At 37.6% G+C, this 15,214-nt stretch overlaps 1 protein-coding gene across 6 annotated transcripts in view; it reads left to right on the top strand.

Moving 5' to 3' along the window:
* Positions 1-13,557, top strand: part of CCDC171 (coiled-coil domain containing 171) — a 154,570-nt gene extending 141,013 nt beyond the window's left edge. For all 6 annotated transcript variants that reach the window (XM_054185374.1, XM_054185375.1, XM_054185378.1 and 3 more), the window contains one exon: positions 11,301-13,557. In XM_054185374.1, coding sequence (XP_054041349.1) covers positions 11,301-11,342 — 42 coding nt within the window. In that variant the 3' untranslated portion in view covers positions 11,343-13,557. The remainder of the gene's footprint in view (positions 1-11,300) is intronic.
* The last annotated feature ends 1,657 nt before the right edge of the window (positions 13,558-15,214 follow it).

Raw genomic sequence — 15,214 nt, 5'->3', positions numbered from 1 at the left:
CAGCTTTCCAGAGAGGGACCCATGGAACCTTTAAAGCCATGTTGCTTTAAGACACCACACTTTTGGATCTGGTCCTCAGATGAAACAGGCCAATAAACCCATAGTTCACTCAATAAATGTCACCATAAAGCTGACATTACAATACTTGCCTCTCTCAAATTTGTATGTTCCCCAGTATCTTGAAAGCCTTCTGTCCTATTGAGGTGTTGCAAGTAATTTGGCAAAGAAAGCCCTTGGAGGCCAGAGCCACAATAATGAAAGAATTCACAAATTTTTCAGCTTCTGTTGAGTACCAAGGATTTCATTTGATCACAAAAGGATCAGCTTATATAGTGGTTATACGATTATGGCCAGTTAGCCTTTCAGACTCTCAGTGACATCAAGTTTTCTTTCACAGGGTCTAGTAAATGCATTGCACTTGGGAGCCTGAGCATGTATTGTAACTTAACCAGGACTTTGCAAAGCTTCCTGACTCTTAAGGTCATTCATTTCATTTTAATTCGTGCATGTCAAAACATCCTATTGCTTTAGGAATTTCTGGCTTAATTTAATAACTTGCTGAAATTAACTACACTTTAAATACGATTTTTTAGAAGAGCATAAGCTAGTTGGGAGCTCTAAATAAAGGAATTTAAGGTATCATTCTGGAGGCACACCAAATTACTGAAACATCCCTATGTAAAGTGATTTTTTAAAATTGTGTTGCAGTGTTACAAACCAAAAAGCTGAAGACACCTCTCTCCAAGTCTCCTTCTATACGTATACGAAAGGGTGAAATTACATTAGCTTTTTTTTGTGTTGATTCACATAAAATATGATTGGTATGCAGGAAATATTAATTCTGTTTGCCTAGTGGACTCACTCGAACTGCATGTTCAAGCCTCAAAGAAAGTGATGATCTAGTACCTGAACTAAGAGCAGTTTTTAGAGGCTGATTGTGCTCAGGAATCTAATAAGCATAAAAAGTTCTATTGAAGTAATGATTAGATTTTTTTTATTTAATTTCAGTCTGAAGTATAACTGTATATATAAATTCAGCCAAAACCAATAGAGACAGTAAACCTAGCTCACCCACACTCAAGTTGTTTATAACTGATAAGCTTGATTCCTTGCCCAGTTAGTGTAATTTGGATCTTGCATTTACAAAAGACCTACATGTTAGCCATCAACTGAAACTGAGCCTAAAATATTTTTTTTAGACTATTCAGATATCAACTGATATTTTATAAGCAATACTGGCAGAAAGCCAACTGTTTTCGCTGACCATTACTGTTATAAAACTACCCTTTAGAACTCTATTGAATATATACTGCTTCAGATATTGCATGCAATTTGTGGGAGAAGGAGTAATTCCCTCCTGAAATTACTTCAACTAAGTTTTACTAGGGATGAATGAACATTAACATGCTTGGTTTGGATAAGCAAACAAAAGCTTGAAAACTATCCCAAGCCTACAGGGAGCCAAATGTAAGTCCTCCCAGTGAATCTTTCTCTAAGCTAGTTTATGGGGGAGGGGGATGGAGCCCTTATCAAGGTGCACAAATCCATGGGACCTGATGAGATGCATCTGCGGGTCCTGAGGGAACTGGTCCCATTTTTAAAAAGGGAAAAAAGGAAGATCCAGGGAGCTACAGGCCAGTCAGTCTCACCTCTGTGCTCAGCAAGATCATGGAGCAAATCCTCCTGGAAACTATGCTGAGGCATATGGAAAGTAAGGAGGTGATCCAACATGGCTTCACTAACAGCAAATCTGACAAATTTGGTAGCATTCTACAATGGGATTACAGCATTGGTGGATAAGGGAAGAGCAACAGAGATCATCTACCTGGACTTGTGCAAAGCATTTGACATTGTCCCACATGACAGCCTTGTCTCTAAATTGGAGAGACATGGATTTGATGGATGGACCACTCAGTGGATAAGAAATTGGCTGGATGGTTGCATTCAAAGAGTTGCAGTCAATGGCTAGATGTCCAAGTGGAAACCAGTGACGAGTGGCATTCCTCAGGGGTCAGTACTGGGACCGGTGCTGTTTAACATCTTTTCGACAACATGGACAGTGGGATTGAGTGCACCCTCAGCAAGTTTGGCGATGACACCAAGCTGAGTGGTGTGGTTGACATACTGGAAGGAAGGGATGCCATCCAGGGGGACCTGAACAGGCTTGAGAAGTGGGCCTGTGGGAACCTCATAAAGTTCAACAAAGCGAAGCGCAAGGTCCTACACATGGGTCAGGGCAATCCCAGGTGCAAAAGCAGGCCGGACAGAGAATGGATTGAGAGCAGCCCTGAGGAGAAGTACTTAGGGGTGTTGGTTGATGAGAAGCTCAACATGAGCCAGCAATGTGCACTTGCAGCCCAGAAAGCCAACTGTATCCTGGGCTGCATCAAAAGAAGTATGGCCGGCAGGTCGAGGGAGGTGATTCTCCCCCTCTACTACACTCTCGTGAGACCCCACCTAGAGTATTGCATCCAGCTCTGGGGACCCCAACATAACAAGGACAGGGACCTGTTGGAGGAAGTCCAGAGGAGGGCCACCAAGATGATCAGAGGACAGGCTGAGAGCATTGGGGTTTTTCAGCCTGGAGAAGAGAGGCTCTGGGGAGACCTTATAGTGGCCTTCCAGTACCTAAAGGGGGCCTATAGGAGAGATGGGGAGGGACTCTTTATCAGGGAGTGTAGTGATAGGACAAGGGGTAATGGTTTTAAACTGAAAGAGGGGAGATTTAGATTAGATATTGGGAAGAAATTCTTTACTGTGAGGGTGGTGAGACACTGGAACAGGTTGCCCAGGGAAGTTGTGGATGCCCCATCCCTGGAGGTGTTCAAGGTCAGGTGTCCCTGCCCATGGCAGGGGGTTTGGAACTAGATGATCTTTAAGGTCCCTTCTAACCCAAACCATTCTGTGATTCTATTATTTTGGCTGGGAGGTAGGAGGCTACACATCTGCATTGGACAATCCAGAAAACTGCACTGCATTGTCCAGTGCAAAAGCGTGGAAGTCTTTGTCCTCCTTTTAAAATCATTGGTGATTTTAAAAATAAACTTAATTTTGAGAAAATGAAGTTGACAGTAGTAATAGTTGATTTCTAAGCATGTAGTATAAGTCAGTAATTTTTTGCTCTGTCATTAGAGGATCTTTTTAAGAGGCTACTCAGTTTAATGCAGTTATTTAGATGAACTGAGATTTAGATTAGCCTGTAGCCTAATACAAATGCAGATGTTCTTACTCAGCATGCAAGTGTTTGTCTGTATTTTGGATAACACGTTACAACCAGTGTGTTTTTCAAATAGGTTTAGATAGGTTGCACAAACCATGTCTGTTTCCAGTTTATGATCCTAACTCTGTTGTCTCCTGAGAACTAACATCAGTCTGCTGTTTGTTAAGGGCTGCTAAAGGCTGTTAATTCAGGAGATCAGCATTTCCCTTCTAACTTCAGTATTATAGACATCACCAGATTATATTCTTACAACCAGGTGGACTGACATCACTTTTTGCTCACTTAAAGGTTTTTGGAGAGATCTGCAATGATATTCTTGACTAAGAGGCCTCGTGTGTCTCTGGTGCTCATTTTAAGTCTGAGTCATACCATTTTCCTACTTCAAATATGAGTGAAATGTTTGCTGTGTTTTTTTTCATTGCTGCAAAACTACCCATTTTTGTATCACCAACCTCTGCCAGAGGCGTGCGAGCTCCAAGTCCTTATGACTTGCTTCTTTTCACTACCTTTCATAAAGAAAAGTTCATTCCGTGTCCTTTCCATAAAGTCCTGTTGAGAGAGGTATCTGCTTTACACCTCAATCAATGCATTTCCTTTTTATTTTCCTTCATGCTTATGTCTTCTCTTGAGCTTACACTTTCTACAAACTGGATGTCTGCTTCTCTTTATGAAAATCAGATTTCTTGTGTGAAAAAATGCCCTTTCAATGGTTTTTAGAGAGAACTTCAAGGTAACTTGTCCCTGTAGATATGCTGGGAAAGCAAAAAGGTTACATAACCTACCTGAATTTGCTGTAGTTTAGCAAACACCAGAATCTGAAAGGGCTTCATGAATAGTCTTTTGAGTCTTGCCTTGCTGGAGTTCTGATAGTTGAAACCCATAAGGCCACCAGAAGGCATTTGCTAGAGCAACTCTCTTAATTCCACTGTCCAGACACCAGTGCTCATCCAGACAGTTCCAGCCTTGGTTAACAGCATTGCCTCTTCAGCAAAGAGCACTTGAATATCATCAGTACCTATTGTGTATTTGATTTTTGAGGGCCTTTTCTGAACTACTTCACATGTTTAATACAAATATACTTGAGAGAAGTAGTGAGCGAATGGGAGTATTCTCAAGGCCTCTGTCTGCAAAGTAACAGTGAGTACCATGTTCTCATTCTTACGTAAGCTATCAGGAGAATCCTAAAATGTTGATTTCCATTTTTTTAATAGTTCATTTGTTTTGTTAGCTACATAGATTTGTATTTCTGAATATTATTCCTCAAAAATATTGCATATTTGGCAGAAATGTGTGGCAAAAATTAATCTTCTGAATGCCTAAAGGTTTTTTAATGCAAGAAAGCTGAATCATAAAGACACTTTCATTGTTTGTAGACCTTTCTCCTTTATGTTGTTAAATGTTACTATTAGAAATAATAACTAACGTTTCCCCTTGTATCCATATTGCTGATACAGTATATCTTTATTAATTATAAAGCGATTGAAGTATTTTACTGAATCAGTGTAATTTCTTTTTTGCCAAAATGTTTATGATGATTAGCTCTAGGATTCTGCATTAAAATTAGTCTTTGGTAAACCAAAGACAGATTAATGCACCACTGGCAAAGGTCTGCTGTCCTTGTCCTGTTTAACAGCAGAATGCCTAAATTGTAGTTGCTCCAGTTCGGAGCAAACAGACAAAAAGGAAGGTAGCTAAGCATTTTGCTGTGCGTGAGCAGTTAGAGGGCAAGCAGACACCATGCACCTTGACCACCTATTATGAAGCTTTTTGCTGCAATGTCAAGTGAAAGCGAGTTAATTGGGTGAAGCTGTAGAGCATGTTAGGGGCATGGTAAAGGGTTGCTGTCTGACAGCTGAATGTCAGCAGAAGCTAGTGAAGTGTGGCTGAGAGACAGAGACCTGTCACAAAGTTCATGTGGACTATAGCACAGTTAGGGAGATGAAATGTGGTTCTGTCTCACTTTCTCCCTCATTGCATTCAAGCACCTTAAGATTTCACACTGTATGTGTCAACCCTTGTTCTCTAAGCTGTTTTCTCCTAACACTTCTGCATTCAAATGATTGGACAGAAGATGCTAATGTTTGGCAAAATGAATGTAAATACACTTTTTTCCTTTTTCTGCTAGAGAGGCAGTGTACATGCAACTCAGGCGAAACTTTGAAGGCTTACGTCAGACAGTCACACTGTCTAGGAATTCAGCTGATGACTGAATACATTTCTCAAGAGAGTATGGAGTTTGACACTTTAACTAGTCAGATAGGGACTGTTTTCCCACTAGCACTAGAAGAAGAAAAGGCTAAGTGGGGAGGACTACTTCATGAGCTGCTTTTGCCTCAGTATGGTGTCGTGAGTGTTTTAGTCTCTAGTTGTAGTCACTTTCTCCTCGTGTTGCTAGAAAGAATCAAAGACCTGAGAGGGAACCATAAGAGAGAGAAATACTGATCTAAGGGAATGAAAAGCTGTGGGAAAACTGACTTAGCAGGAAAAGCTTTCTTGGAAGCAAGAGGAGTGTCAGTTAAAGATAGTGACAATCTTATGCACCGATGTAAATCATGGAGACGGGTCACAACAGTTCAGTAAGAGTGCAGCGTACCTTTCAGTGTTGTTTGCAACGTGCAGCAGAAGATAAACCAATAGCCATTTGGGTTAGCTACTCAGATTAAAAATTAATAAATAAAAGTTGCTTCCGTTCTTGAGAAAGTGTAAAGACAGTGGTAGGCAGCATGGGCAAAACATACTGAAGAATTTGGAAACCTGGACTGAAATTAATACATTTCACCATGAAAATAGTGCACTCCATAGTTTGCCTAATGTTTTGTTATAATTAGGGTAGTGCAGAGAATTTGCAGTGTATTCCAACGAATCATCTGGAAGAGGAATTTACTATATAGGCTGCATTATGGATTTTGGCTAAAAGGTTTAGAAATCATTAAAATTAGCCATGCAAAGCCAACAAAACATAGAAGATAAGGTGTTCATCTGATGTGATACTCCATCCAATCCATGTGTTCTTCAAACATATCAGGTTTAAGTATGTTTGAATAAAACAGGATTTTCTTTTAGAAAAACAATTACAATATTACGAAGTCTTTCTCTTAATTGTTTTTAATTCAGCCTCTAGAATGTGTTTTCACTGAATACATTAAATGCTAAAGTGTTAGAAACGCAGGACAAAAAAAAATTATTTCCAGATATTTCAGACTCATCTATTTGTTTAAAAACTCCTGGAGGTGGAAGAGAAAATTCTTTGATAATGAAAAAAGACATTAATATTGTTGGCTAGCAGCACCCAAAGTGTGTTGTGTGTCTACCTTTCTGACTTAATATGCAATGAGCTGGCAACCCATTGAATTATTCTCTGATAGCAAATTGTTTGCAGAAACCAGGCAGGAGTGCTGACAATTAAAATTTATACCGAATGTTACCGTTTTCCTACTTTGTGTCAGAGCACCAATTTAGTCCTACTGCATCAGCATACAGAATTGCAAAATCATTGACAGGGGAAGTTTTGGCCAGCATACATTCCTGCTTTGAAGAAGTTTGTTAACTAGCACTATACTGCACTAACACCCACTAGTAATACTTTACATTTTAAGCACCAGCTTCTAGCGTTTTCATGAGTCTGATGTTTTATTTATTTCACTGAGAGTGCGAAATGCCTGTTGGAGCTACTTTTCACAGCAAAAGAATGAGCAGCATACTGTATCTCCATTGGCATTGTCTGGCAAAATTCAACTCAGCTTTGGAAATAGCAGTCTGAGAAGAAGGTTGTGAATGATCTGAAAATGTGCATCTTTATAGGGAAATAGGTTTTCCACGTAAGTACTGCAAAATGGTTATCGAAGACAGTGGTTGTTTCTTTAACACTTATTGGAATTGCTATTGCCACAGTGAAACGATGCAAGGTACAATGATAGCACAGGTGGGAGAAGATGAAAAGAACATTATTGGCCATTTGATTTGCTGTCTACTGGTATCACTGTGTATATGTATGTTCTAGATTTGGGGTGAGAGGAATCAGTATCAGAAATCAATTGCAGAGAAATATATTAGCTGTTTCTCACGTTCTCCCCATCGCTCCCTGTGTCTGTGCTTACCTTACATTTCTTCCTACTCTTGAGGAACTTTCTAGAGATTTTAGGGGGTGCTAGACTTCAGAAGAAAGTACAGGTTGCTCCTCTGTGCTTCTGTTTGCTAACAGGCATCCTCACACACCTAAGTATCCTGTAGTCTAGTGATTTCCAGATCACACTTTGGCTTTGTAATTCAACAATTGTCTTTAATTAGGCTTGAGATGTAACACTGAGCTTATAACTGGATCTGCATCATCACACAGGGAACCCCTATAACTGAGGCTTTGTATTATTTTGTAACTTCAGTATTACTCCTTCTGCCCTTTTATTTTGTCCCTTACTCAGTCATTTTCTGTTCTGATTCTAAGCCATTTTGTTACTTTCTTAACTCAGGTGAAGTTATTCACAACCCAGAAACCTTAACTCATAAAAACCTTACCACTTTTTATTTATCTGATTTTTTTTGTAATATAAAATGTTATATGTCATAAGAAAGTGGAAGGGAAGTTTGGGCTGCTGTGTTTTGAAATGTAATATTTGAAAGCAGTTTAAAGTGACTAAAATTTAGTAGTGGGAAATCCCAAAATTGGAAGGAGTTATTGTTGTGACATATTGTTGTGACATGTGTTGTCACAATATGTGACAACACATATTGTTGTGTGGAATTGAAAAGTTGTAGTGTGGTATTATAGTGAAAATTGTGATCCAGTAAAGTTATCCTTGCATGGACTTTGAAAGGCTGATTTGTGGCTTCAGCTCTGGTTATAGATTTTACTCCTACGATTGAAGACAAAACAACATACTTCTATACAGTGAATTTCTTTATGCAGTTACCTGTTTGCACCACTGTCATAACACGTGCATAGTCTTCTAATTCCAAGTGTCTAACTGTGCATATTATTCCACAAGTATTGATATATAAAAGCAAAATGGGGTGTCTTTGATTACAACATGATGCTGGCATCACAATGAAAACATATAGGAGGATATAGTACATGATGGTATTACAATATTTCCTCACAATATCATACATAATGAAGCAACCCACTATTAAATCAGTTTTAACTTTGGTGAAATGCCTCATGTATCATGAGCCAACCTGTAAACTAGATCCTAAATGTTAGGCACAGAAGAAAAACTATAGAGAAGAATTGTTTTGGAATCTTTTTCCATGTCTAATACTAAAAAATTGCTTGAGTTAACTATAGTTTAGAAAGCAATTGTTCCATAATATAGACTAACCTTTCATATTTTGATCTTTAGGAAAACATATTTTATAAAATTAGGCTATCAAACTTTGAAAAATGACCACAGGACATGTCCAATTACTACATTACATAAATATTTTGAAAGCATATTTTTGCTAGACACGTTGTGTCCTAAATATCTATTTACCTGATGAAGTGTAACAGTTTAGATGGAATCATTTACAGCTTATCGGGTAAATAAAAGTGCTACGCTAAAGATTTACCTGAACAGACACCTTATTTAAGATACATAATTCCTCTTTTAAAAATTACCTAAATGCATATTTATATGATGGATTATCATCACAGCTCTGGCATAGTCATTTGAGTTTGTCAGTTTAATACATGTTTTAGTAAGGTGTCTAAATACAATAATGTTGAAAGAGGTCTGTTGGGGAAATTATAACTGCCTTTAAGATTCCTGCATACAGGTATGTGTTCAAACAATGAGTGTTGTAACAGTTCTGAGTATTTTTTCTTCTAAACCATAAAATCCTGTTTTCTTATTCATCATGAGTGTATATAGTGGTATTGGATCAAAACAGTTCTTATGAGTAACAGCCAAGATTTTTTTTTACATCAATCACATTGCTATTAGATCCTATTTCCCTTCTATTCAGTGAATAGTACTCTGTTCTTTGTAAGAAGTGCAGCACAGGATCTGGATAACTAAACCAGAGCTTTTTTCCCCCAACAGTGAAGCTTTTACTGTAACATAGTCTATTGACTTGCTGCCAATCAGTAAGTTTCGTACATTTTTTTTTGCAATTCTCAAAGGAAATCTGATTTCTTACCTCCTTACTGGGATTTTGATGCCATATTCTTCAAAAAAACCCTCACTACATCTGGAAAAAGAGTAATATGAGAATGTAATTGTAGCATGTGATTTTTACTCATTATGATATGCTGATTGAGATGTTGAAAGCAGTACAAACCAATATGTTTAAATTTGTCTTCAATATTTGTTATCCAGAGTGAAACTTGTTTGTAGCTTATATCTTACTGATCTCATTTTTCTACATACAGAAGTGTTTTTAGAACATCACAAGTTATTTGCTTATTTCAAAATTGTCATAATATTATTTTATGAATTACTCTTATTTTGGAGAGATTTTGGCTATGTGGTCAGCTGATTAAAGTGTATAAGTAACAGACTGTTAATTGGTGTAAATAGGTGGATGCCTTCATTGAGATCTCATTTCAGATGTGCTTATACAAGTGCAGTAAATTTCATTTGTGCTTTGGCTTTTTAGTGGTTCCTATTCTGCATAGCATTGAGACCAGAAGGACTGAAAAGCTAGAGAGTTACACATCATGCTTTCCAGTTCTGCTGGTTATCTCATCCTCATCACCACCGTAGTTTAGAAAACCTCAAGGCACTACCTCATTTTAACTATCTACGTGAAGTAGTCATCTAAATTTGCTACTGTATGGGTTCTTAATGAAGGTCTAACATAACCTATCTGTTTACAGTATCTGTTGTCTGGCTTACGGTGAATCAGGAAATCAAAAGAGTCCATATCAAAGGGAACTGTTGAAGTAGGTGTTGGAGGCAACCATTGATTTTTCTCCAGCAATAGTAACAGAGGAGAGGGGAATCTTTCATGCATGTGTCTTTATACATATGATGAGTTTGGATTTGTTGAAATATGAATATACACATACCCTTCTGCCTCTCTCTGGATATCTATGAGTATGTATATTGGAATCTGTGCCTCTGTATATATGCATTTCTGCCTCTATGTGTGTTTATGTATGCATGTATACCCTTCCTGAAATGCCAAAGAGAGAGTGTTTAAAACCTCACATACACTGTAATGGTCTTTCAGTATCTTAAATTTTGTCTTTTCCATAAGTATGTTTTTCATGTGAAGTTTTCACATATTTATGACCTGATGAAATAATTGATTGTTATTTCCACAGCTATGTAAGTGCATTGGGTAAAATACCTTGCTAAAGGGCAGAAGAGCAATATGGCATTGTGTTTTCTTCAGTTTGTTTATTATTATGGATATTTAGGGGAATACAGAGTGTCTTTATTTAGTATTTTAAAAAATTATTAATGCTGATATACTGATATTATCCATAATCTTTCAAAGTAGGATGCACAATGTTTTGGTGCTGGAAGTTATTTAATGATGAATTTTAACTGGTCTAACCTTTATAACTTTGACTGAATGTCGAGACTCAATGAAATATGAATCATGTTCCCCCTCAACGTACATTCAGTGTATATTCTCTGGCTATCTTCTAACAGGCTAACATTTGAAGAGTATTAAGTGTTTGATTTCAATTGATGGTAAAATATGTTTTAGAGTAAATGAATACCTTCAACGTTTAAGTATGGCATATTTTTCCTAACAACAGTGACAGGGAGACCGTAGAGTAAGTTTGTTTGCTTGATTAAAAAACCTACACCCTAGAAACGATAATGAAGAGGAGTAAAAGTTTTCTGTAAGTATTTGTAGCACTTCAAATAAAGTAGGCTATTGTTTCCTAACACCTTACTAGTGCACAAGACTCTAGCAAATGTCCTTTGTTCCTGCTTATTAAAGATTAATATATATATTAATCCATGTATTTTAAATAAGTGTTTTAAACAAGAAGCAAACACTTGCAAATACTCCATATACATAGCTTTGTGAAAGACATAATGACATTATTTTCCTTACTTGTTTAACAGTACATGTTGGTTTTGTTTAACAGTACATGTCGGTTCTTTTTTGTTTTCTTTTTTATTATTACTTTATTTTACTCCAGGAATCAAGAGGGAGTTCAAACATCACCATGGCTTCAAGCTAGGAATTCAGCCTGACCAGAGTTGTATCCCAGATTTTTTGGCATTGCAAGCTGAACCTGACACATCCTACAGTTTTATGCACAATAGACCCAGTTCTCAGTCTTCAGTCTATTCCTTCAGCCTGAATGTCACATCCAGTCCCAAAAGAACAATGGAAAATGGATTTTCAGATTCTTTGTATCAATAATCTTTTAGAAGGAAAAAATTGCATTAATGTAAAATGATGCAATTAAAGTGCAATTTTGTTGCTACCTTTGAATTGTAGTTCAGCGTATGTATTTTTTGACATTAATTTTACGTTTTTATGAAAATGTGCATTCATATGTTCACGTTTCTGCGCTTCTCATTCTTTGCATACCGAAACAGTTATTTTTTTAACTTCTGTTTATTGCGGTTGTTCATTTTTTATGTAGTATATTTTTAAATGTTAAAGAATGACACATTTTGGGTAATTTTCCTCAGTCTTAAAAAAAAAAATCAATAAGCCATTTTAGTCTCTATCTATCAAAGTTGTTTCATACTTGTCTATTTTAAAGCAGGACTGCAATACTTTAATAGGATTGAGAGAGCTATTTGAAATGTATGCCAATGATTCCTGTCATTTCATGGCAGCCCTGCCATGGTTCACTGAGCCCCCTCTTTTCTCTTGTCAGCTCAACTGAAGACAAGCATTTAGTTGCAAACTTTAAGCAGGTTGTGCAAAACAGAAATGATGTGACTGCTTCTCTTCCTGCACAATAATGTCACTGCTGGTCAATGTGAGAAGGTCAGGTTGCTCCCTTGTAAAGCTACATGATACCACTTGCCTATTTGAACAAGTTAAGTTAACTGCTGAATCTGGTCCCTGCAGGCGCTGAAAACTCACCCTTTTATCAAGTCTGCATTTCATAAGAAAGAAGAACAATTGTGCAGGGAGGATTTCTGATGATATGTTTATGTACTTTATAAGGACAGTTCCCAAACCAGTGTTGCAGGTAATAGATTTAGTTTAAGCTGAAAGACTTTAAAGTAATGGCTGTTTTGACCTTCAAATAGACTCCTTTTTTGTTGTTGTTGGTAGGACCCAAGAGTGACGCCCATCTTTGATGCTGACAGAATTTAAAGCAAGGCCATTGCCCTGCATTTTCTGCCTTGTAGCACACAAAAGTAAAATTGTATGTCAGGCCGAGATGTCGGGGAGCTGACAAGATGCCCCAGTGACATTTCAGCTGGAAAGAGCAAGTGTCTTGCAACCAAGTGGTCAAATATCAAATAATAGGTCAAGCAGGAAGGAGCTGAGTTCTAACCACAAAGAGGTTTCTGGTAACTTACTTGACAAGCTTTTGGGCGCTTTGTGGCTTGACAAAGTGATGTTCTGTTGGGTATCGCTAGACAGACTGTTCTTTATCGCCTTCAGAAGATCAGACATTGACATTGATTAAACTCTTTAACCCTTAAAGGTTAAATCCTAGCAGTTTCATCATTGTGAATGAAGAACAAAAGAAAATTTTTAATATACCATTTGTTTTCAAATTAATCACTGAACTCCCCAGTGCTATTAACTTTTGATGTGCTATGTAGTTTTTGACAAAAAGATTGAATGCAAAATCTATATAATAGATTGTTTCTCATTATGGGCCAGTGATACATTAGAAAAATAATATTATGTATTATGGAATTTGTAATTTCTTCTAATATGTCAAATGTAGGATTTGATTTTAAAGCCTCCCAACTACTACTGGAATTCCATTTTGGATGGAGGACAACATTTGCATAGATAATACACCACTTCCAATGACCAAAGTCATACAATACCCTTGTTTTCAGGTATCAGAAAAGCTAAAATAAATTTCAAATTTACAACAGAAGAACTTTAATCAAAGATAGCTTCAAGTTTTCAGGTACTCCCCTATTGTGCAAGTCCATTGCTCACAGCCATCACGTGCACCTGTGCACGTATACTAATACAGAGCCAAGCAAAAACAAATAATAAATCCTGCAGAGCTTTCACGTGTAAGAGGTGGCTGGTAGACGAAGAACACTGCTTTATGGTGATGAATTTAGTCTTGCAAACCGAAGAAAGAAGTTTCCTTTCCCTCCAGAAGTCTTGGCTCCCCTCTTTCCTGACAGTGACTGTTCCTGGTAAAGGCACCGCAAGTACTGTATTCTGCTGTCCCAAGTATAATGTCAAAGATCTGTTATATTTGTATGAAGAATAAAAGAATATATTTTACCAAGCATTTTTCTCTCTACTATGTATAGAAGCATGTGTGTGCTTTACTTTTTAAAATACGTTCTCATGGTACTCTATAGTTGGAGAAAGAAAGTGCCTATTCTTTGCTACATGACCTCAAACTACTGAAGAAAATTTGCATCGTATTTGTCACTTTCCCGTCATTGCCAGTACATGTGGTATTGTGCATATAGTGATGGAAGAAGGATTTCTTTCTGAAATCTGTTTTTCTTTTTGAAATCAGTATCACATTTGAGACTAGGACTGATCCCCAGTTACTCCAGTTACTGCTCCAAGCATAGGTTCATGTGATTTCCCAGGGGCCAAAGCAATGACAAACTGAGTATAGTTAATAGTAATGATCTGGGAAACTATAATTTCTCACAAGAACTAGCTTTTATGTTTTCATTGAAAGGGGGATGTCTACCTCATTTACTCTGTTTAAATATTGAACAACTGCAAGTTACAGACCATTTTTCTCAAACCCCTCCACTTTGAAGAAACTTTGAAATATTTTTTATTTGGATGTCAATTGTCCCATTAATAAAGGAAAGCTCCTCTTTCTCATAGTGGAAAGAAGTTGTTGAGTAGTAAACTGGATCATCATTAGTCAAATATTTCTGTGTTGCTTTTCCAGGCATCTGATAAATTGAAGTTTGTGATAAATTCCAAATGAGTAGAAGAAATCCAGCTGGCAAGATCCCCTGTTAGTAGTTTACAAATGATCCCACCAAAGCACTTCTTTCCCTTCTTGGGGACACAATCGAAATCATGCTTGTGTAAAATGTGGCAATGCAGTTCAGTAATAGTAACTGCCAAAAGAGCGTCCTGACTGTTTTATGCCATCTGCTCTCTCTGGCTTGCTTCAAAAATTGCAGAGCCTGAGATCCTTACTATCAGAGTTTTTCATGGTTTGGGCCTGGGGTTTCAAGGGGACTGCTTCCACTTCGATATCCTCAGTTCCGTCATCAGCACTGCTCCATGAGAACAACCAAACAGTTTCCTTAGAAGAAAGCCCATGTTTGGTGGGGCTAGAATATTCTCCATGTTTTTGGAGTGTGGCACAACAAATAATTGGTCACAGATCTGCTCTCTGATTATTCTCAAAATTCATATTAATTTGTTTTCCCAACAAGCAACTTATTTCTGAAAACAGAGACTGTGAAATATATGATTTCTTCCCTGCAATAGGAAGTCTTATAGCTGTTAGTACAAATTGAATGCCTTTACCAAATTAATCCAGGGCAGCTGAGGTTGGAAGGCACCTCTGGAGATCATGTAGTCCAGTCCCCCTGCTCAGAACACAGACAGCTACAGCAGGTTGCTAAGCTTCATGTCCACTTGGGTTGGAGTATCTGCAAGGTTGGAGTCTCTCTTGACAACCTGTTCCAGTGTTCAATCACCCTCAAAGTAGAGGTGGGTTTTTTCCTTATGTTTAAATGGAATTTCATGTGTTTCAGTTTGTACCCATTGCCTCTTGTGCTAGTCGTTAGGCACCACAGAGAATAGTGTGGTTCCATGTTCTTTACTTTGCAGGTATTTGCACACATTGATAAGATCTCCCTGAGCCTTCTATTCTACAGGCTAAAAAAATCACAGTGCTCTCAACCTCTCCTCGTGTGACAGACGCTCCAGTCATTTTATTAGTTGCCTTTGTGGCCC

Source organism: Rissa tridactyla, chromosome Z, assembly GCF_028500815.1.
Source record: "Rissa tridactyla isolate bRisTri1 chromosome Z, bRisTri1.patW.cur.20221130, whole genome shotgun sequence".
Taxonomy (NCBI): Eukaryota; Metazoa; Chordata; class Aves; order Charadriiformes; family Laridae; genus Rissa; species Rissa tridactyla.
This window is presented reverse-complemented; position numbering and strand designations above follow the sequence as displayed.